This window comes from Schistocerca americana, chromosome 8, assembly GCF_021461395.2.
Source record: "Schistocerca americana isolate TAMUIC-IGC-003095 chromosome 8, iqSchAmer2.1, whole genome shotgun sequence".
NCBI classification, from domain to species: Eukaryota; Metazoa; Arthropoda; class Insecta; order Orthoptera; family Acrididae; genus Schistocerca; species Schistocerca americana.
In genome coordinates this window covers 195,006,636-195,031,595 of record NC_060126.1, presented here as the reverse complement: position 1 = coordinate 195,031,595, position 24,960 = coordinate 195,006,636, and the positions used below count along the sequence as shown (strand labels likewise).

Genomic DNA, 24,960 nt, shown 5'->3' with positions numbered 1-24,960 from the left:
TAAGACAGGGTTGTAGCCTCTCCCCGATGTTATTCAATCTGTATATTGAGCAAGCAGTAAAGGAAACAAAAGAAAAATTTGGAGTAGGTATTAAAATCCATGGAGAAGAAATAAAAACTTTGAGGTTCGCCGATGACATTGTAATTCTGTCAGAGACAGCAAAGGACTTGGAAGAGCAGTTGAATGGAATGGACAGTGTCTTGAAAGGAGGATATAAGATGAACATCAACAAAAGCAAAACGAGGATAATGGAATGTGGTCAAATTAAGTCGGGTGATGCTGAGGGAATTAGATTAGGAAATGAGACACTTAAAGTAGTAAAGGAGTTTTGCTATTTGGGGAGCAAAATAACTGATGATGGTCGAAGTAGAGAGGATATAAAATGTAGACTGGCAATGGCAAGGAAAGCGTTTCTGAAGAAGAGAAATTTGTTAACATCGAGTATTGATTTAAGTGTCAGGAAGTCATTTTTGAAAGTATTTGTATGGAGTGTAGCCGTGTATTGAAGTGAAACATGGACGATAAATAGTTTGGACAAGAAGAGAATAGAAGCTTTTGAAATGTGGTGCTACAAAAGAATGTTGAAGATTAGATGGGTAGATCACATAACTAATGAGGAAGTATTGAATAGGATTGGGGAGAAGAGAAGTTTGTGGCACAACTTGATCAGAAGAAGGGATCGGTTGGTAGGACATGTTCTGAGGCATCAACGGATCACCAATTTAGTATTGGAGGGCAGTGTGGAGGGTAAAAATCGTAGAGGGAGACCAAGAGATGAATACACTAAGCAGATTCAGAAGGTTGTAGGTTGCAGTAGGTACTGGGAGATGAAGAAGCTTGCACAGGATAGAGTAGCATGGAGGGCTGCATCAAACCAGTCTCAGGACTGAAGCCCACAACAACAACAAAGACAATATGAGTGCTCTCTCTTCAACTCAGTAGCTATTGCTAATTCAACAGTGCATGATTACAATTATACAAAACTAACATCATATAACTGGAAGTGATGGGGCATGCTCTTTATCAGGTAACTCAACAGCTCTACAGACAATCAATCCCAGTCCTGACAAAGATCTGGTAGGAGGTGCCCCCAGTGCATCCTGGACACGCTGTATAGGGTTCAGATCTGAAGATCTCATCGATCAATCAGTGTGCTGGATACTTTTACCTTTGCAAAATGAATCCACTACAACAGCTCAACGTAGATGGGCATTACTGTCAATGAAAAGGAAGTCCACCCAAACAATACCACTGCAAAGTCACACATATTTGAATATATCACCTCTCTAAATCTGAGCAATAAAAATATTCCTACAACCAACTCCCAACTCCAACAAAGCCCTTTCCTATACAATGCCTTCCCACATGAGGATCCCACCATCAGTAACAAATTGATTTTCCACTACGTTCTTGGGATTCTGCCAGATACCATTTTATCTCCTAACAAAAGCAGAATGACAACTGTTCTGAAAACTGATGTGGAATTTATCTGTTATATTGCTCCACTTGTATGTGGTCAAATTTTAATATTGTGGACTCCACAACAAACAAGTCAATCATTGCACAGCCACATGGGGAGGACACACTACTGCCTGATGTTTAACATATAGATCAAACGTTCTGAGCTTCTGACAACACACTCCTGACAAAATACAGTTTGTTGGAAACTTCAACTTTGGATGTAGCTGTAAGCCCTGCAAGACAACTGACTTGCATATGTTATTACATCTTTTGAGCAGTGAAGATCAGATACTGTTCCTACTGTGGAGCAGATGCTCTTAGTTGACCATGTACTGGTGTACAATGCAATTTTCTTGTACCTGAGAATTGTAGCTAAAGCCTAAATATGACAATTTGTGACGCATTCAACACTTCCGAAACTGTGGTCTGCACCTCACCTGCTTTAAGTAGTCTGAGAGTTCAACCCTCCAAATGGTAATTCTACTGCATTAAACTGCTTGCTTCATCAAGAGACTATGCACAGAATATAATGAAACTACAAACATGACAGGCATTATTAATATCTAATTCTTTTCCTTGTCTTTGAAGCATTTGCTGCTAAAGTCAGGAAGCACTTCTTCCCTACAGAAACCACAATTCCTGTTTGGAGAACATCTTTGTCATCTGTCATTACTCACATTTTTGCTTTCCATTTACTACTCATCCCAATTATTCTGAACTTCCAGACGTTAGTGTATATCACAAAACAAGAGTTATACCTCACAGACACAAAAAAGAAAGCACCAAAAGGAAATATGAAGTTGAAGTTGAAGGAAAATGTTTTTTCGTAACAGTTCCCACCTGAACCTGAGCTCAAAATTATCTTGAACAATAGTTGTAGCATCTGAGGCAGCAAATGGCGACACTCTGCCCGCAAGATGTGGTGATGACTCTCTGGAGATTCTCAGTTCATTTGGAGTTGGGGTTTCCTCTCTTGAGTGAGTTCTGCTAAGATTTCCATCTGCAAGGTTGCGATCTGGCATGAAACTGCCAATCTTGAAATCAGTCACAGTCAGTTCAGGAACTTGAAGCTCTTTCAACTCATCCAAGTACAGACTTGGAGATGGTGAAACATGACCGACAGAATTCTGTGTAGCATCCTGCAATGCAAGGAAGAAAACAAAACATATAATATATACACAAATAACAATCATTTATTCTGATGTTTAAAAGCACTAAAGAGCATCATTTTTATGAGCAAGAGGTTAACAGGTAAAGAAAACTCCGTAGGGGCTTCAAACATGCACAGCCTTTGCATTGTCCAGCAACTTTATGCACTTCAGGGGACTATTCTCTATGGGCACCACTTTTGGTGGTGCAATTAACCTACAGAAAATAAATACAGCATTCATATTCCCTTGTTTACCCAGAAACCTATTCAATAAAATGGTGGGTGTTTGAAAAGAGTGACTATATGGGATATTAACTCAAACCAGTACTAAACCAATTAAGTCATGTAATTTCTCTCTAATCAGCACAACCCACTACCAACGTAGCTGAAATGCTTAACTCTATCAGCCACACTGTAGCAGCCTCATTCATTTTTAGTGTATGAATACTTCATGTCAAAGACCACAAACTGTTATGTGGAGATGTTTGCATGTCCATCAGGAAAACTGCACTTACACTACATTACAAGGGGTAACTTGCAACTTGGTCTCTGAAAGATCTTACACAGCATATCTTGTTGCCCATGATATCAACAAAGGCACTTGCATGTAGAATTTGTGTTTACGAATACTCACATTAGGTGGTTCATTCCTTCACTGTTATCACAAAAAGAAGAAGGAAAACTGAAGCAGGAAAGAATGATTTCTACTCATGACAGCCACATAACATTTTATCATTAAAGGTGCAGTGTCAAACTGCCACAGGTGTTCTTATATTTCTTTCGAAAGGCAAGAGGAGGGAGGTATGAGTTTTCAGCATTGTAAGCTTGTTAGGTAAATGGCATGAGAAAAACTATCAGAGGAAGCAGTTTTTCCTTTACAGTTTTCATCTCTCACAGACAACCTTCCAGTTTGGCTTCTCTCTCTCTCTCTCTCTCTCTCTCTCTCTCTCTCTCTCTCTCCCCCCCCCCCCCTCCCCCCCTTGTGTGTGTGTGTGTGTTTTTTTTTCCAGACAATAATTTCAAATCAGCTACAGAAAAATATGTTAGTTAAAAATCTGTGAAACAGTGACTTACCAGTCCCATTACAGACCTCCAAATGTCATTTTGTCTCTTCAGTTGTTCCTCTTTCAGTTCAACACTGATTTTTTCTATTAATTCAATTGCTCTGTTGATAGGATTGTCGAGCATCTCAAGATCTTTTTGAAGAACAGCAAGTAATCTGAGAGAATAATGATGATAAATTAACATATAAATAATTTCTTTTAATTAAATACAATAAGAAATAAAATTGTCAATTTAAGAATAGTAATTCACAATGTTTCAAATGTAAAAAATTAGTAAGAAAAGAACAAGGTAATTCAGCATGGAAGAAAAGTATTTTGGTACATTTTAAAGTGTGTAAGCTTGTTTGAAGATTCTGCTACTTATATGAAAGACAATAAAGAGATTTAGCTCATGGAATGAAGGTAGACAAAATTGCACACCCTTTTAAATTACTGTATACGCATTTCAATTTGATTGCTACACCCAATGCACAGAAATGAAATACTTCTAGTATGTTGTGAATTATTTCATTCTAATCACTTTTGCATAATCTCATGCCACAGCCACCTCTTAATACAGTACTATCTTCTTGTACCTTGAACTGACTGATTTCTAACAGTGTGCCATTTTTGTCTATTCTGTTTCCTTTCTTGTAAATTCTAGTTTCTGTTTTCATTTCACATTACATCATTATAATATTTCCATCAAACTTCAACATCCTTATTCCTTTGCCACTGAAACCTATAACCTAAAATTACATGTATTATGGGTGTTATTCCAATAAATACAATAATTACATCATATTTCCTTACAGGTCATTATTGCTGTGCATATGCATTATCAATAAGAGCAAGTTTTCTAAAAATTGTGAATAATTCAATAAAAACACTTCTTATTTTAGCCATGAATTTTAATTTTATAATATTTCTTTATGAGTCATTATGACTGCACTTATACGTTATCAGTAAGCACATATTTTCTAAAACTTGTGAATAATTCAATAAAAACGGTTCTTATTTTACCCATGAATGATAGCTTCTTCACTGATTTCTTATTTCACCAAACGCAAAAACAGTACATACAGGTTACACCTTAATCTGTTTACTTCCATGTTTAGTTTTGTGTAGCTGTATTAGTAATTTTTTTTTTTTTTTGGGGGGGTGGGGGGGGGTGGGGGGAGATTTCATTTGATTGTTTATTTTACGTCTGATTTACATTTATCGGCATGATCAATTATTTTTTTTTAAAACTCTTGTGACCTTTAACTTGATAATAATGTTCCATTACATGATTAATTATATAATTCAAGTGTATTACTTTGTACACTGAGTTTCGGGAAGCTGTGATAATCTTCTTATAGTAATCATTCAATCAATTATTTCAGTTTGAAGTATGCTATTTTCTAAATAACATGCAGTAAAAGCTTCCAAACTGGTGGTAAGAATTTTCATTTCACCATTATCTGTCTGCTTTTCTTTCTGACCAAAACAAACACACACACACACACACACACACACACACACACACACACACCATTCAATAAGCATGAGTTTTTACAGTGCCTAATTCTCCACCCACTGCAACTCTTCCTTGACTGCTCCAGTTCATAAATATGATTTGGTGCAAATTTCCTTAACAAAATCTTCTCACATTACAACCCACACGTCACTCGAGATTTTGATAGTTGTCTCCACATCATCAAGAGTTAAAACGACTGACTGTTGGGGTTGGCACAGTTTTTTGCTAATATAGATGCAATAGCAGCATCGAGAACTTTCGAGAAAGGCCCAGAGTGACCCATGCACAGAAGGCATGTTCATAGCAGCTCTGTCCCACTACAGGATCAACTGACATCGCATGGCATGAGGGGCAGGTGCCGCCACGTTTGGAACTGCTGTCCCACCTCACTACAAGTGTAAAGCATCTGTCTTTGCTTTGAATAGTTACATGACTTGTAAACCAAGCAGATTTTATTGAGGCATCTTTGTCAATTTGATAATTCAGAGCTTTATTGATTGACTAAATATATTTTTGTTGTTTATTCAAAGTTTCCTTTTCTATTTCAACAGCTGTAAATTAACATATCGCTATTGCAAAATTTTAATTGCATGTGATGTAATCTTTTGTGGAAATGTAGCTGAGATCTGTGACAGCACCACCTGCACAAAATATACTGTCTTCATCTATGTTGGGATGAATTTTGCTTGAAACAATAATGTGGAAGATATTTTCAGTGGAACACGAAATTTGATTCAACCAGCCAGAAATTTCTATCCAAAACAGAAACTCTTAATAACTGGATTCACAAATAAGAGGTTGGTAAGTATAAACTTAAATCTATACAATGAACTGATATATTAAGAAAGGGGTCAGGTGGCTTGAAGCAATATCCATCAACCCAAATACTTTTTAAAATGGCAAATGTATAGCAATCAATTATCCACATTTTAATATATTAGGTTCTGAAACATTAAGTAATACGTTTGTCAATATCTGCAGAATTGTAAACTATAGGGAACTCTAATATACACTGGTTCAGTTTATAAACTACACTGCCTGACAAGAAAAGTGAAGCACCTAGAAGACACAGTCAGTTGTCAATGTAACTTCAGACATGTACACACAATCTTTGGGTACATAAATGATTAGAACTGCAATTCTCTGTGAAAATATGGAATGGCCATGAGAGTGCACTACTGCTGTTCACGTTTAATGTTGTTACCAGGCCTAGTAGAGTATATACGAATGTCAACAGCATCAGATGTGGAGTGATCACTGTAGACGACACTGAGACGCCACGTACTTGTGTGAGACAACGTTATGAGCACATGACAGAGTTGGAAAGGGGTCTTCATTTCGACAGTCGGTTGAATTGTGTAGTTTCCAGATTTGTGAGGCACCTGAAGGTAGCAGTAGCCTAATGTAGGACTGCATGCGAATGTGATCACAAGCATTCTAGTCAAGAATTTGGTTGACCACATCCGACCACCACAAGCGAAGACTGCTGTATTGTACACAAATCACATTTTAACCCCTTCACATCTGTATCCGAATCTGACAACAAGTAATGGCCTTCCAGTAACAATCTCTGTCATCCTGCACCACTGCTCGGAGATTATCACCAGCCAGACTAGGAAATTACCGTCCCATGTGTAGGCTGCGATTAACACCACAACACGAATGGCTGCATTTGCAGTGTTGCTGTGTCCAGAAAGGCGCCATTACCACAACAACACAAATGGCTGCATTTGCAGTGTTGCTGTGTCCAGAGAGGACAGACTGCAGATAAATACAGTGAATCCACTGATTTACATTTTCGTGCAGTCTGGACTTAAAAAATGCGCAACTGAGGAAAAAGCAGAATTGAGAAAAATGTTAAAACCCCCAAAATATGAGCAAAAACACACGTAATTGGCATATACAATTAAAAATCGCTACTTTGGACAAGATCTGTTTAAGCTAAGGAAATTAAATGTACAATATGATGTTCATGCAATAATTTGTGGCAATGGAATTCATCAGTTTTTTTAAATCGCAGATGTGTAACAGCAAGTAAAAACTCAGTAAAAAACTGAAATTGGTTTGTGGGTACTAGGTAATCGAGCTGTTTTCTGTCATGTTATGACCAAAAATTATACATTCAAAACATGTGTTTTTGAGGGATCACCCTTTGTGGTCACCCTCCATTGGAAATATTTCCTACAAAATAGCAAGAATCCTTAATAAGTTTTAGGTGAAAGTGATTTTACACCCATCACCTAAGATTTCGGACCTGCTGAGATCAGTGAAGGATAATTTGTTATTGTGGAAGGCGTCAATTTACAAAATACCTTGCCAGTGTGTTAGGGTCTATACAGGACAAAAAACACACACTCCAATGGACATTCAATGGAGTATCACAAAACATTAATTTTGGCCACACCACCTTTTTGGGACTTCATTATAAAACAATCCATTGAAATACACATTGTGGAAAATCTAATGAACCGCAACAGTGGCTATCAGCTGGATAATGCGTGGAGTCCCGTCATCTCTGAGATTTGCTCCAGACGAAGACGCCAGAATACTCCGATAACTGCAGCAAGTGGCAACACTGAAGACAGCTGATCCTTGCAATTCCACCAGCAAGGGCACTGCCGCTGGGTGGTTGTGGTCCTTCTGTCACCGTGACTCTGACGCATGTGCAGCAATACTATCAGCATGCTATATAAGGTGGAGCGGATAACATCTTTGTCAGTCTTTGGTGGCTCACCTGAAGATGACTGGCAGGTGTTCAGTTGAAATATTGTGGAATGAAGGGTACGACATCTGGCTGCAATCCCGAAATCTTTCCAAACATTTAATTCGCCGAGAAAATTTTTACAACACAACAGTGAAAACATAAACGTTGTGGACCCTTATACAATTAATAATGCTTTTAATAAACATTTTATCAATTCAGGTATCTTATGCATGAACCCTGTTCTTGGCATCTACTGAAAGCCGGAACAGGTGCAAAAACATGAGGTGAAATAGAGAAGCACAAATCACAGAAATGACATTGTGTTAAGACATGAAGCTATTCTACAAATTATTTCTTTTATTATATTTTATTTGACACTCCAGTCATCTACCTTTGGATGAAAAAATTATTTACAAATATCATATTTTAACATTTGTTTTATGGTTTGTTATGCAACTCCTGCTACTAACAAAAATTTGTACTGGAAAATGTTGTGTGACCAAAAGTGGTTGTACAATACAAAATAATTTGTGCAGCACCTTCACATATTACATAATGTCATTTCTATGATTTATAAAAGCTGTGGAACACAATCAACAAAAACTATTTTACAATCATAAATAAAATACAGAATGAAGTCTATATGGATGGGATAGAATTACCTCCATTATTTTAAAATAATTCAATCATTCACTCATTGTGTTTTCTAGTTTACTTATTTAATATAAGTTTAAATAAAGCTAGATTCCCACATCAATTAATTTTGACAAAAGTCAAACCATTGTACAACAACTGCAGCCGTGACAACACTGCAAACTGCCTAAGTGCTTGAAATCATTGTAATGAAACATTTTTATCAAAGAAAAAGTAACAACAACTTCATCTGCTTTATGTATCTAATACATCCAGTTGTAACGGATTTAGATGGCAATGAAAAAGAGGCATGTTTGTTCCTAGACCTGTCACATACATCTGGCCCAGTTTCTAATTAACTGCTAGTTAATAAACCAGATTCATTCATTCACACACCAAGTTCCTTGCAGTATCAGAGAAATAGTGAAATGTCTATTACAATTACACCTACAATGCAGATATAGGATTGTGATAATTGAACACAAAGATATTTATGTTATTAAAAAGTATATTTCTAGTTTTGCTACTGTAATGTATGATGTGTTCAAAGATTTGTTCTGAGGTGTTTACTGTGTGATCTACCCACAGTGCAAAACATTACACTATTTAACAATATAGATGATACAACAATACTGTTAGCTGCCAATTAAATGAGGATGATTTGGCAATTAATTGTTTTGGTGCCTTAATTGTCTTGAGAAATCACTTTGCAAGTAATAGCCTACACTTAACATTAGTAAAATACAGGTATTTTTAATGTGCTTCACTTAAACCACTAGATGTGCAATGGTGTGTTGTATCTAATCACTACACAGAACAGTGCTCCCTGGAAAAAAAAATTGAACCACCCAGAAGGAGAGCAGAAAACAAAATGAAAACTCAGAGTTTCAGAGAGTATGTGCTGTTATTTTAGTGATTAGAATACTGAGTCAAATTTACACAGAATTTTGCAGTATGGGCCCTATCATCATCATGATTTTGCCCCTCATCTGGTCTGGATGTGTGCTCTGTTTCAATTAGGAAGTGTGTCACAGAGCCGTTGAATCCACTCCTGAGGCAAGCTACACAACTGTTGTAACTGGCCTTTGATAACCTAGATTCTGGCAATCAGACAGAGTGACATCCAAGCTAACCTCACACACATTCTGTCTGGGACAGATCTGGGAATCTTGCTGGCGATGGGATCACCTCAACATCACACAGACACCTTATAGAGATGTGCCGTGTGTGGACAAGCATTGTCCTGTTGGAAAATGGCACTACTATAACATCGCATCAGAGGTAACACATGAGAACACAAGATGTCCGTAACATACAGTGTGTCCACAAAGTCACTCTGCAGCATCAATCACCAAGTGTCTCACCTTGTGGGATGTGTAAGATTGACAGCACATTCGTATTGCTCTATAAGCTGGTAGCCAGGATTTGCTGCTAGCTGCTGCAGTTGTGTTGGGATTCTAACTTATCACAATTAAACCTATGAAATAAATTATCTGTAATAATTACAATCAAATACATTGTACTCACCAATATCACAGTAGGTGCTGGAAATGTTTCATGTATAATTGAATGCAGGCAATGAATTGTTGTTGTCTTCAGTTCATCTATTGTCTTTCGATTATTTTGACAGCTGACCTCAGAGGAAATAGTCGAGTGGAGACAGATCACGTGAGCACAGAGGTCACGTGAGCACGGAGGTCAGAGACCTTTCGTAATTACTCTGATGCCAAAGATTTTTTCTAAAAGTCATAGGGACTGGTGTGCTGTATGAGCAGTAGCATTGATTTGTTGGAAACATGAACAACTGATCTCATTTTCATTTAGTAGGGCAATAAATAGATAAATTATCTGCCAACAAAAACATCCAACGTGACAGTAGTGAGGAACATGATCAGATCTATAATTTGCACTACCATTATGGCAACCCACACTCTGATTCTCTCTGTGTGCAATGGTGTTTCTCTTAAGACACATGGATTTTCTGATGACCCAATTCATGAATTTTTGGAATTAATGTTGCCAGATAGGTGAAACCAAGCCTTGTAAGTGAAAAAAGGTTTCATTTAAAACAGTGACTTGTCAGTTAACAAATTCCTGAAACCATTCACAATAACTGTTTGTTCTGAATGGTCCGTATAATGTAATAGCTGCACAGCCGTAATTTTATAATTTTATATGGGTACATCCCCAGTTCTTTGGTTACAGCCTCATGCGCTGTCCTACAAGAGACCTTTGCCTCTTGTGATAAGCTCTTCACTGACTTTTCTGGACTCCATAACATAATGTCCGAAATGTTGTCAAGCTTCCACTCAGCTAAAATTGTGGGCATACCGGTTCATGGTGTATAATTAACTGAACCTGTTGTCTGGAATTTGCAAATAAAATCACCTACAGTGTCACAATGTGGACACCTCGAAGCAGGAACACACAAAATAAATTGCCGCTTCACATGCTCCGTAATGCTTCCTCATGCACAGAAAACCTCTTCTACTAAAAACACTCTCTCTGCAAGAGTATGCAGTCTCACCACACTCAGCGTACACAAGAGCTAGACAATAACACAACTAACAGCTGTAACGCATGTGGTACATTGTCACTATCACTGCAGGCAAGACTTGCATGTGCTGCCAACCTTTCAAGCGCGCAAGACAAGACACACGGATCTTGCCACTTCAGGGAGACATTGCAGACACTCGGTACCAATGTGCTATGAGTTACTTCAGTCACTATCAGCTGTGACCTGAAGACATAGCCAATGGTTTTCCATACAATGAACCAGGAGAAACAATGCCACTGTTGTCTCTCTCCAAAACACTAGATGAATGGGACCTCTCACAAGATCATCCCCATGCTTGCCGTGATGGCCATCTGGGGTATTGCAGAGCCACGATTCATCACTGAACAGAATATGACACTATTCATCAGCAGTCCATGCTTCTTGGTGATGATACCGTTCCAAATGCACCCGTTTTTGTTGAAGTGTTAACGTCAACCTGTGCATTGAATCATAATTCCCTAGTGTGGCTACTAGTAGTCTCCAATCAATTGTGCAGGATGATGCAGAATGTTACAAGAAGTTCATTATTGGTTAGTGGATGGCAGTGCCAATGTGAAGGAGTTAAGATGTGCTTGGTGCACAATACAGCAATCCTCCCTTGAAGCAGTCAGACATAGTTGACAGGAACCTTGATAATGTGTATAATTGTCACCACATCCCGAGTGGTCGAACAATAGCCACTGTCACATCTAAATGCCCCACATATCTAGATATTGTCTGATTCAACCAGCCAGCCAAATGGAGACCTACCGTGAGACCCTCTTTAAAGTCTGTCAGATAACAGTAATGTTGTCTAACACAAGTAAGCAGCACCTCTGTATTCTTTACTGTAACCACTCAACATCCCACACTGTCCACATGCCTTATATACCCCACTAGATCTGGTAGCACCACTAAACACAAACAATTCTACTGTACAGAGATATGCAACTCTAATCAATTACATAACTCCAGATGGTGTGGATGTGTACGAACTTAAATTGACATTTGACCCCACCTACTGGTTGTTTAATGTTTTTGTCAGGCAATGTAAAATTGGAGGAAACAGCTTTCATGGTGGGATGGTAGACATCTACTTCTCATACAAATTTCACATTGATTTTTGTACCAAAAATTACGAAACTCAGCTAATACAATAAGGACATCATCACAAGTTTTCAACTATGAACATAGGTGTATGATATATTTTGCAATAATGTTTCCATATTACACATATGGAATTGAAGTATGGTGATAGGCTACAGTCCAACATATGAACAGAGCAATTGTCCGTCAAAATAAGGCAGTGGAGAGTGGATGAAGTCAGATTTATAATGACTTAAGTAAACAAATGTCTATGAGAAAGAAATAACTCACACAGCTATCATTACACATTTGTAAATCTAACTTGCGAATATCACCTGGCAAAGCATAACACACAAGTTGCAGATAACAGCTCCTGTTATGTGGGGATCAAAACAACCAATGTCATCAAGAAGTTTAAAAGCAAGGTGCTTCCAAATGGCACTGGAAGAATTTTTTATTATTAAACAAGTCTGTAGTCTCAAAGAATTCCTTCAGAGGAGTATATCATCTTCAAATCTGTACTGTATTATTAAATGATAAATTTTATAAGTAACTGAGATTTATGTACTATTGCAACTGTTTCCTTGAAGTTATGACATAAATTGTATTATGTGACCCCAATCATCTAAAACAGTTACTGTGTTTGTCTAATAACTAATGCTTATTTTGGATATCTAATAAATCATGAACTAGCACTGAGCAATAACAAAGTCTCTAACATTTTATTTTGACTATGTTAAATTGAATGTATGAGTTACACAGCAAACGATATACTGCTTGCTTACAAAAATATGTTCGATTTTTTATCATACAGATGGATGTACAACTTTTGCTCAGCCATGTCAATTTTCATAACATGAGAGAGCATGTGGAGTACTTTATACACATGTAGTGAATAGCCATCTTTATGCTACCAAGGTAAACATGTATGACCAAAAACAGTTTAATTATTGTTTAATTAAACAATGATACAATAAACTTATATTGTATCAGCTAAATCACTGTTCAATTAAACACTAATAAAATAAACTTTCATTGTATCATTCTGTTGCTGCAGACAAATGTTACCTCATAGTAATGACCCACTCAGAGCATTACACAGCACAGTTGCATCAGATCCCACCAAAACGCTTATTTGATTACTTATTACGTTGCAGACAACTGCCTCATTATGGGCTTGTACAGTTACCTCGGAATCTGACATTTCATTGCACAGATCATAAATTTTTTCTCACCTAGCTGGTTGTTTATTTTACATTACTGCTGGTCACTTGAACATTATGACAAAATTAGTTGAAGCAATAAGAAAGGGATAAGTACAGGCTCACAATTGTAAAACAACAATGGAACAGTACAAAACAATGTTAGACATGGTTGGCATACTTTACACGTAGGTGTGCCCATTCGGGGGTTAAATTACTTACATCTAAAATAACATTTAATAATATTATGCTTCTTTATTTCTGTTCAGAAGTATCTGACAGCAAAACTGTGTTTTGTTCTGCATCTGGTTACTTACATGGATGCTCTGCAAATCACATTTAAGTGCCTGGCAGAGGGTGCAAATGAGAGAAAACCGCTAAATGTTTATTGCCCCCACCTCCCTCCCAATATACCTCTGTGAAGTCATCCAACTCCACTGTCAGGATGAAGAAATTAAAGTTTCAAAGGTTCCCCTTGTAATGTAGCTATTTAACTCTACACTTTTTTTTATTTTTTTAAATGGATGACGCACAACGAAACAATTTCAAGAGTCTGACAGTATTACTGATTTACTCTCATAAACATGACGCACATATCTGTTTTACATTGTTTGCAAACTTACGTTAACTGTTCAGAAAATGCCTTGTCTCTTAACAAAGCATCTCTTCGTTTTAAACAGCTGTAGACAATCTTGAGCATTTCAATACAATCTGATTTCTGTTGCCTACTTTCTCTTGAACGTCGACGAAGCTGATCATAACACTTCAGTCCACTTTCTGATCTGTAACAGAAAAAGCACTTTAAACATGACATTGCATAAACAAAACATTAAATGAAATACAGAGAAAGCACTGAAAAGATTCACAGTAATGTGAATAACTGAAATGTTTTTAATAACAAAAACAAAGAGAACTGATGAGTCAAGGCTTTGTTTGCTACAATGGCTAACCTGTAAAAAAAAAAAAAAATGCATTTTATTCACAGAAATGAAGTGACAAAACAGTGAAGGATGTTATTGTCACACTACTACATAAATAGCTGTACGAAGGCGATCTCAGGAAGAATGGACCTTTCAGCTTCAAAATAATTTATTTCCCCAGCAAGTCTACATCACCCTCCCCCTTGCCCCGCCACCCCTCTGTTTTGTGAGAAACTGCCGTATCTCTTTATCTCTTTCATTACATTTTCTGCCAGAAATTTTTTTATGGTAACTTTATATTTACTGCAGCTGAATGTGTGTGTGTGTGTGTGTGTGTGTGTGTGTGTGTGTAGGAGGGGGATGTTTCATTAAGACTGATTCACAAACATTTATCTCATGCAACAACCTCTCACATTTCTGGATTCAACCACATATACTAACCACACAAGAAAACTCTTGGTCTTATGACTGGTTTGATGCAACCTACCATGCTTTTTCCTCCTGTCAATCTCATCCTCTCATAGTAGTACTTACACACAAAATCGTAAGTTATTTAATGTACAAATTAAAATCTGTCTTCCAACATAATTTTTGGCCCTCTATGGCTCCCTGTAGAAACACAAAATGTCCACAACTATGAATTGCCACCACGAACCTGTGAGTGTGGACACACGAAACAATCCAGTGACGAAGCATGCTGGTCATTATGGCCAACAGCAATGAACAATGTTGTGCTATACGGATTGATTCATTAACGAGTTTTAGGGACAAAACTACCATTTCATTGGTTCCTCTATCCTGGGAGTGTCAAAGCAATAAAATTATTCTTAAGTAAATGAGATGGACAGCCAGAACTACCATTAGATGTTCATTTGGGATGCAAAAATAGAATCAGTGGATACAACCAGCTATAAAAAGATAAAGTACCCTGAGATGGGGGAAGTAGGCTAGCTGAAAACACGCCGATGTCCTCAGGGAAATACCAAGTGATGAGATGATATCTTTCTGCATTCCACCATTGGGCCACAGTGAATTATAAAGGACTTGAGATATTTTAATGGTAGGAGTAAATAAAGTAACACTCTTAGTAAAATTGATGGGGGATGTAGAAGAATAAACAAATTAAAGGGAGGTGTCACACCAAATCACCAGCCATGGGGAAGCCCCTCAGGAGGTGACCAACAAGGTTACATTGTCTGATCTTCAAATATGGTTAAGTCACACTGTCAGATAAAGTCTAAAACTATGTTGACTGCTTGGACATATTAGTATTCCACCTGTGGACATATAAAAGGACACACAAGCTGTCTTGGGTCTCGCAGCAGAATTGTATGAAAAGCTACCACAGACAATGTACACAGAGACTCGTATGGACAACACCATTGACTAAAATGTTTACTCGTTGGTGGTGATAAATCGTGCCAGTCACTTCTTACAATGAGATCGACTAACACAGACCTGTCTTTCACACTGCACCATGCTCTTGGTTCCATATGCTAGTTGTTATGGTCATCTGTGGTGGTCAAGTTCTGTGCTTTTCTCTGTGCCAGTCTCTATGCTGTATTTGGACACACTGCTCCCCCATAGAGCGACCCACACATTGAGTTTTTCCTCTTCCACGATCCAGCCCCTTTTTCCAGAGTCAAGTAACCACCATCGGCTACAACTGTGACATTTGTGCAAGTCAACCGGATGGTTTTGCGACATTATCACGCCTGCGCAAATACAAAACAGGAGACTGATAATGTTCTTATGCATGTGACATTTTTATTTTTTTCATAGTATTAATTTATGGCCACCAAGGACCTGGTATTTACGCAATGCTGACAGGAACAGTTACGCCTCCAGAAGCAAGAACATCAGGCTGGAGCAGCTGCATGAGCTGCTCAAACAGAATGCAGAACTGATACGCTCTCGTACCACACTGGCAGCAGGCCAGAAACCTAAACAGAAGCCTTCTCCCGACCACCTCTAACATCATTTGCCAGTTTTGATGAGTCTACAGAAAGGAGGAAGACTTACTTGTGCCGATTCTTCCTGTAGGGGCAGGTACGACTTATCATCAATTCAACCTACACGGCTGCCTTGTTGTTGCGCAGAAGTGCAAGGTTTTACAAAATTGTCCAAAATTTGAAGCCCTTTACAAGGGCTGTGACCTCCATCACCTGCTCATGCAGTAATTTGGGCATCAAACCCATGTAGTTGGTGCACGTTGCAGTTTACCCAGAACCGCAAGTGACCGGGAAGACGTATGCAGTGTGGGTCGCTGACTTGCAATGTCCCTCATGCAGGGGTCTTGTTAGAGTGTCCCAATGTACTGCCTCATATGCAAACTTGCTAATTAGGGATATGATCATCTGGTCAGCACTCGACCCTGAGTCCAAATTGGGAACTGGCCTTGTCTGACTCTTCTTAGTGAAAGTTGCCTAGATCACATGAACATACCGCAGTGGCACAGGATGTCCTTTCCACCAACTTGCAAGTGGCAAAGTTTGGTGAACATTCTCCTGCGACCTGAGGTATTGGTAAGACCATTGTGCCCTCTGCTGAGCTGCCATGTGACGGTGCCTTTGACAATTCATATATGGCGACATCACGCTGCTGTCCAGCTTTGCCCTCAGTAAGCTCAGTCAGTGCAAGTAAGTCGAAGAGTCACTGTCATTCCTCGCAACAATGATTGCACTCTTTCCCCGCATCTGTTTACACTCCACGGGCAATTCAGTAGTCCTACCCCAGTATTCATTTGATGTGCATATTAGATAGGATTGTCCATGCATTGTTGACAGCATGTATGGGATAAGCCAGAAAGAAGACCATTTGGCATCAGTTTGTGACAGTCAGTAAACTGCAAGACATTCATGAGAGGCCCCAGTGCTTTACCTGGACTCAGATGCAGTCTCCGACGCTCCCCAAGTGTCACCCAGCATATTACACTTACTTTGGTTGTGAATGAGCAGCCAACTAAGTTTAATCAAACAATGGAAAATCCAGGATGGAATGTAACAATAAGTTTAAGGTAGACATGAGAGTAATGGTCAGGCTAGTTAACCTAGACACATAAGGGCTCTTGGGCAGTCCTATAGTAAACAGCATATTCCATTGCAGGGGCAGTTCTCCATGTCAGCAGATTATAACAACGTGGAAAAGTAGCTAGTGTTGTTAATAGTAAATTAACTGTTGGCCTTTCACATTTTTGCATTCCAATCCTTTCAAGATTTATACTCTTTGCTGTGGTAATATGACCAGCTGTTTGAAAATACCATGGACCAGGCAGAAAATTTTGAAGCCTGTCTCCATTAAGCTGTTATCAGTACCTAAATTTTGTTCGCCTTGCCCTATTCACTTTGACATGTGAAAATTCAAGTTATGATGTTGGCAGAAGTTCAGCATCATTTCTCCTATTTTGTCTCATCTGTAGGCCACTCCTCTGCTGGTGATTCACCGGCCAAACAATGCCACATGTCTTTCCAGCAATTTTAAACAAACGGCCAACATACAGTGTGCCATGGACTTATATCCCATTCTGCATCCAGAAGAGTTGTTATTGAGTTGTCAAGGGGCCAGTATTTTTGCCTCATTGACTTATTTCTTAGTGCTCCCATCACTTTTGGGCTTTACTGGTAAAATTGCTTGCCCTTGGGATTTCGGATGCCCCAAGTATTTACCATGGCCCTAGAAGTTGTTGTGATAGTGTTTTCCATAAGTATGAGGCTGGTATCTTTAATTCTAGGCTGTTCTTTTTGGTAGTCCTCTTGGCCAAATAATCTGCGAGTTCATTTCTTGGGATTCTGACTTGGCTAGGGGTACAGATAAATAGAATCAGCCTTCCAGTGTTTTGGAGCTCAGAGAGAAGGTCTGCAGCGGACAATACTTGTGGGTGTGGGGGTAGCACTGAATTATAGCTTGTAAACTGCTCAGTCCATCACTGCAAATTAGGTAAGACTCATGTGATCAGATGCAGATGTATCTAAGAGCTCACATATGGCAAATGGTTGTGCAGTAAACACAATACATTTCTATAGGGACTGCTGTTCATTGTCACCTGTGTGTGCAGGGGCAGAGCCCATTTGGCCACCAACACATGATTTATCGACAAATTATTTCCCAACTCTGTAATTCATTCACTGTTGAATAAAACAGTCACCATAGAATAGATGGGTTAGTAATGTATTTCAGCCTGGGGCACAGATTTAGGTGAAGTTGTGGGCAAGGGACCTCCAAGTTGCTGTGTTATGAGAATTAATGTGATAAAGAGTCACATGTCTGTTTTGTAGAGGAGCAGATATCAGGAGTATGTTGGTCTGAAGGGTGTTTGAAGATAAGCTGTTGGACAGCAGAGTTAAGTAATAGCTGTAGCTGTCGAATCTCTAAGGGGATGTCTGCCTTCTGTCAAAAGACTGTCTACAGGACCCATCCACCAGCTGCCAGTTGCAGGTCTGGCCACACAGTGTTCAACTAGATGATGTATTATCATACGGCCTGCCAAATTATAGGCCAGGCTTCCGTAATCCAAGTGGGGTAGTGTTAGAGCACCCCGTGCTATTTGGATACCTTAGCCCCCTCACCACAATTTTCTCTAAACTGCATAGGTAGAACTGCCCTCAAACATGTCCACTAGTCTGATAGTACTATGAAGTCTCATACATTCACTCAGCAACACCTGTGTTAGGGTGCTGTTCTCACCATACAGATGTGAATTTGAGGAGTGGCAGTGCATTACACACTATGGACAACTGTGCACTCAATAGGCTAGTTTAATGGCAGAAAAACATCCTGAAAAAAGAGACTGAAAGCGCGCGCTCACACACACACACACACACACACACACACACACACACACACACACACACACACACACATACACACAGAGAGAGAGAGAGAGAGAGAGAGATTATATAAAAAAAATAGAGGGAAACATTCCACGTGGGAAAAATTATATATAAAAACAAAGATGAGGTGACTTACTGAACGAAAGCGCTGGCAGGTCGATAGACACACAAACAAACACAAACATACACACAAAATTCAAGCTTTCGCAACAAACTGTTGCCTCATCAGGAAAGAGGGAACGAGAAGGAAAGACGAAAGGAAGTGGGTTTTAAGGGTGAGGGTAAGGAGTCATTCCAATCCCGGGAGGGGAAAGATTTACCTTAGGGGGAAAAAAGGACAGGTATACACTCGCACACACACACACACACACACACACACACACACACACACACATATCCATCCACACATACAGACACAAGCAGACATATTTAAAGACAAAGAGTTTGGGCAGAGATGTCAGTCGAGGCAGAAGTGTAGAGGCAAAGAAGTTGTTGAAAGACAGGTGAGGTATGAGTGGCGGCAACTTGAAATTAGCGGAGATTGAGGCCTGGCGGATAACGAGAAGAGAGGATATACTGAAGGGCAAGTTCCCATCTCCGGAGTTCGGATAGGTTGGTGTTGGTGGGAAGTATCCAGATAACCCGGACGGTGTAACACTGTGCCAAGATGTGCTGGCTGTGCACCAAGGCATGTTTAGCCACAGGGTGATCCTCATTACCAACAAACACTGTCTGCCTGTGTCCATTCATGCGAATGGACAGTTTGTTGCTGGTCATTCCCACATAGAATGCATCACAGTGTAGGCAGGTCAGTTGGTAGACCACGTGGGTGCTTTCACACGTGGCTCTGCCTTTGATCGTGTACACCTTCCGGGTTACCGGACTGGAATAGGTGGTGGTGGGAGGGTGCATGGGACAGGTTTTGCATCGGGGGCGGTTACAAGGATAGGAGCCAGAGGGTAGGGAAGGTGGTTTGGGGATTTCATAGGGATGAACTAACAGGTTACGAAGGTTAGGTGGATGGCAGAAAGACACTCTTGGCTGAGTGGGGAGGATTTCATGAAGGATGGATCTCATTTCAGGGCAGGATTTGAGGAAGTCGTATCCCTGCTAGAGAGCCACATTCAGAGTCTGGTCCAGTCCCGGAAAGTATCTTGTCACAAGTGGGGCACTTTTGTGGTTCTTCTGTGGGGGATTCTGGGATTGAGGGGATGAGGAAGTGGCTCTGGTTATTTGCTTCTGTACCAGGTCGGGAGGATAGTTGCGGGATGCGAAAGCTGTTGTCAGGTTGTTGGTGTAATGATTCAGGGATTCTGGACTGGAGCAGATTCGTTTGCCACGAAGACCTAGGCTGTAGGGAAGGGACCGTTTGATGTGGAATGGGTGGCAGCTGTCATAATGGAGGTACTGTTGCTTGTTGGTGGGTTTGATGTGGACGGACGTGTGAAATTGGCCATTGGACAGGTGGAGGTCAACGTCAAGGAAAGTGGCATGGGATTTGGAGTAGGACCAGGTGAATCTGATGGAACCAAAGGAGTTGAGGTTGGAGAGGAAATTTTGGAGTTCTTCTTCACTGTGAGTCCAAATCATGAAGATGTCATCAATAAATCTGTACCAAACTTTGGGTTGGCAGACTTGGGTAACCAAGAAGGCTTCCTCTAAGCGACCCATGAATAGGTTGGCGTACGAGGGGGCCATCCTGGTACCCATGGCTGTTCCCTTTAATTGTTGGTATGTCTGGCCTTCAAAAGTGAAGAAGTTGTGGGTCAGGATGAAGCTGGCTAAGGTAATGAGGAAAGAGGTTTTAGGTAGGGTGGCAGGTGATCGGTGTGAAAGGAAATGCTCCATCGCAGCGAGGCCCTGGACGTGTGGAATATTTGTGTATAAGGACGTGGCATCAATGGTTACAAGGAAGGTTTCCGGGGGTAACAGATTGGGTAAGGATTCCAGGCGTTCAAGGAAGTGGTTGGTGTCTTTGATGAAGGATGGAAGACTGCATGTAATGGGTTGAAGGTGTTGATCTACGTAGGCAGATATACGTTCTGTGGGGGCTTGGTAACCAGCTACAATGGGGCGGCCGGGATGATTGGGTTTGTGGATTTTAGGAAGAAGGTAGAAGGTAGGGGTGCGGGGTGTCGGTGGGGTCAGGAGGTTGATGGAGTCAGGTGAAAGGCTTTCAGGGGGCCTAAGGTTCTGAGGATTCCTTGAAGCTCCGCCTGGACATCGAGAATGGGGTTACCTTGGCAAACTTTGTATGTCGTGTTGTCTGAAAGCTGACGCAGTCCCTCAGCCACACACTCCCGACGATCAAGTACCACGGTCGTGGAACCCTTGTCCACCGGAAGAATGACAATGGATCGGTCAGCCTTCAGATCACGGACAGCCTGGGCTTCAGCAGTGGTGATGTTGGGAGTAGGATTAAGGTTTTTTAAGAAGGATTGAGATGCAAGGCTGGAAGTCAGAAATTCCTGGAAGGTTTGGAGAGGGTGATTTTGAGGAAGAGGAGGTGGGTCTCGCTGTGACGGAGGACGGAACTGTTACAGGCAGGGTTCAATTTGGATGGTGTCTTGGGGAGTTGGATCATTAGGAGTAGGATTAGGATCATTTTTCTTCTTAAAAAACCTTAATCCTTCACCCAACATCACCACTGCTGAAGCCCAGGCTATCCGTGATCTGAAGGCTGACCGATCCATCGTCATTCTTCCGGCGGACAAGGGTTCCACGACCGTGGTACTTGATCGTCGGGAGTATGTGGCTGAGGGACTGCGTCAGCTTTCAGACAACACCACATACAAAGTTTGCCAAGGTAACCCCATTCCCGATGTCCAGGCGGAGCTTCAAGGAATCCTCAGAACCTTAGGCCCCCTGCAAAACCTTTCACCTGGCTCCATCAACCTCCTGACCCCACCGACACCCCGCACCCCTACCTTCTACCTTCTTCCTAAAATCCACAAACCCAATCATCCCGGCCGCCCCATTGTAGCTGGTTACCAAGCCCCCACAGAACGTATCTCTGCCTACGTAGATCAACACCTTCAACCCATTACATTACAAAGACACCAACCACTTCCTTGAACGCCTGGAATCCTTACCCAATCTGTTACCCCCGGAAACCTTCCTTGTAACCATTGATGCCACGTCCTTATACACAAATATTCCACACGTCCAGGGCCTCGCTGCGATGGAGCATTTCCTTTCACACCGATCACCTGCCACCCTACCTAAAACCTCTTTCCTCATTACCTTAGCCAGCTTCATCCTGACCCACAACTTCTTCACTTTTGAAGGCCAGACATACCAACAATTAAAGGGAACAGCCCTGGGTACCAGGATAGGCCCCTCGTACGCCAACCTATTCATGGGTCGCTTAGAGGAAGCCTTCTTGGTTACCCAAGTCTGCCAACCCAAAGTTTGGTACAGATTTATTGATGACATCTTCATGATTTGGACTCGCAGTGAAGAAGAACTCCAGAATTTCCTCTCCAACCTCAACTCCTTTGGTTCCATCAGATTCACCTGGTCCTACTCCAAATCCCATGCCACTTTCCTTGACGTTGACCTCCACCTGGTCAATGGCCAACTTCACACGTCCGTCCACATCAAACCCACCAACAAGCAACAGTACCTATATTATGACAGCTGCCACCCATTCCATAACAAACGGTCCCTTCCCTACAGCCTAGGTCTTCGTGGCAAACGAATCTGCTCCAGTCCGGAATCCCTGAAGCATTACACCAACAACCTGACAACAGCTTTCGCATCCCGCAACTACCCTCCCAACCTGGTACAGAAGCAAATAACCAGAGCCACTTCCTCATCCCCTCAAACCCAGAATCCCCCACAGAAGAACCACAAAAGTGCCCCACTTGTGACAGGATACTTTCCGGGACTGGACCAGATTCTGAATGTGGCTCTCCAGCAGGGATACGACTTCCTCAAATCCTGCCCTGAAATGAGATCCATCCTTCATGAAATCCTCCCCACTTCGCCAAGAGTGTCTATCCGCCGTCCACCTAACCTTCGTAACCTGTTAGTTCATCCCTATGAAATCCCCAAACCACCTTCCCTACCCTCTGGCTCCTATCCTTGTAACCGCCCCCGATGCAAAACCTGTCCCATGCACCCTCCCACCACCACCTACTCCAGTCCGGTAACCCGGAAGGTGTACACGATCAAAGGCAGAGCCACATGTGAAAGCACCCATGTGATTTACCAACTGACCTGCCTACACTGTGATGCATTCTATGTGGGAATGACCAGCAACAAACTGTCCATTTGCATGAATGGACACAGGCAGACAGTGTTTGTTGGTAATGAGGATCACCCTGTGGCTAAACATGCCTTGGTGCACAGCCAGCACATCTTGGCACAGTGTTACACCGTCCGGGTTATCTGGGTACTTCCCACCAACACCAACCTATCCGAACTCCGGAGATGGGAACTTGCCCTTCAGTATATCCTCTCTTCTCGTTATCCGCCAGGCCTCAATCTCCGCTAATTTCAAGTTGCCGCCACTCATACCTCACCCGTCTTTCAACAACTTCTTTGCCTCTACACTTCTGCCTCGACTGACATCTCTGCCCAAACTCTTTGTCTTTAAATATGTCTGCTTGTGTCTGTATGTGTGTGTGTGTGTGTGTGTGTGTGTGTGTGTGTGTGTGTGTGTGTGTGCGAGTGTATACCTGTCCTTTTTTCCCCCTAAGGTAAATCTTTCCCCTCCCGGGATTGGAATGACTCCTTACCCTCACCCTTAAAACCCACTTCCTTTCGTCTTCCCCCCTCCTTCCCTCTTTCCTGATGAGGCAACAGTTTGTTGCGAAAGCTTGAATTTTGTGTGTATGTTTGTGTTTGTTTGTGTGTCTATCGACCTGCCAGCGCTTTCGTTCGGTAAGTCACCTCATCTTTGTTTTTTTATATATATATATATATATATATATATATATATATATATATATATATATATATATATATATATATATATATTACAGGATTTACAAAGGTAAACCTGCTGTCAGAAGAGGAACACCATTATTGTTTGGTACAGGGTTTGCAGTACACAAATCAGTCATGGATAACATCATAGACTTCAATTCAATATCAGAACGTATCTCGACACTGTCCTTCAAATCAGGTAATAAAGCATACACAATTATCAATGCACATGCACCTACAAATGACCATAACAGAAAGAAGCCACAAGAAATTGAAGACTTCTGGGAAGACATGGAGGAAGTAACTAACAACGTACCAGAAAGACATGTGAAAATTGTAATGGGTGATTTCAATGCGCAGCTTGGTAAGGAGAGAAAATTCAGAGAAATAACAGGCCCATACTCAGCACATATTCGCACGAACAGAAATGGGGAACACCTCATAAAATATTGTCAAAACTTTAACCTCAAAATCATGTCAACACAATTTCAAAAACCAAGACGAAAACTTACAACATGGAAAGCACCCAACACAGTGTGGGGAGAATTTCAGATTGATCATGTGGCCATATCCAAGAAAAATTCGCGGGAAATTCTAAATGTCAGAACACGTAAAGGAGTCTTCGAGTCTGATCATTATTTGCTACAAGTTAAGATTAGGCCAATCCCAAGACTGAAACAGACAGCGCAAAACAAAATAGTCAAACCTGATCCGGAATACTTGAAGATAAACAGGGATAAAATCGTTGAAGAAATTAATAGACACTCAATAGACACATGGACAGATCTGGCGAAGGCAGTTCAGAAGACTATGTGCTGGGGACAACCACATAGAAAACGCAAACATAGGTGGTGGAACGCAAAGTGTGATGAAGCCATTGAGAGAAGAAAGCAAGCATGGGACAAGTTCAGTAGCTACAGAAATTCAGAAACATGGAAAGAATTT

The 24,960-nt window shown here is 40.7% G+C and overlaps 1 protein-coding gene across 5 annotated transcripts in view; it reads right to left on the bottom strand.

Moving 5' to 3' along the window:
- Nucleotides 1-24,960, bottom strand: part of LOC124544656 (inhibitor of nuclear factor kappa-B kinase subunit alpha) — a 177,210-nt gene that overhangs the window by 12,251 nt on the left and 139,999 nt on the right. For all 5 annotated transcript variants that reach the window (XM_047123274.1, XM_047123270.1, XM_047123273.1 and 2 more), the window contains 3 exons: nt 13,958-14,116; nt 3,686-3,830; nt 2,302-2,600 (listed from right to left, as the gene is read on the bottom strand). In XM_047123274.1, the coding sequence (XP_046979230.1) occupies nt 2,302-2,600; nt 3,686-3,830; nt 13,958-14,116 (603 nt within the window). The remainder of the gene's footprint in view (nt 1-2,301; nt 2,601-3,685; nt 3,831-13,957; nt 14,117-24,960) is intronic.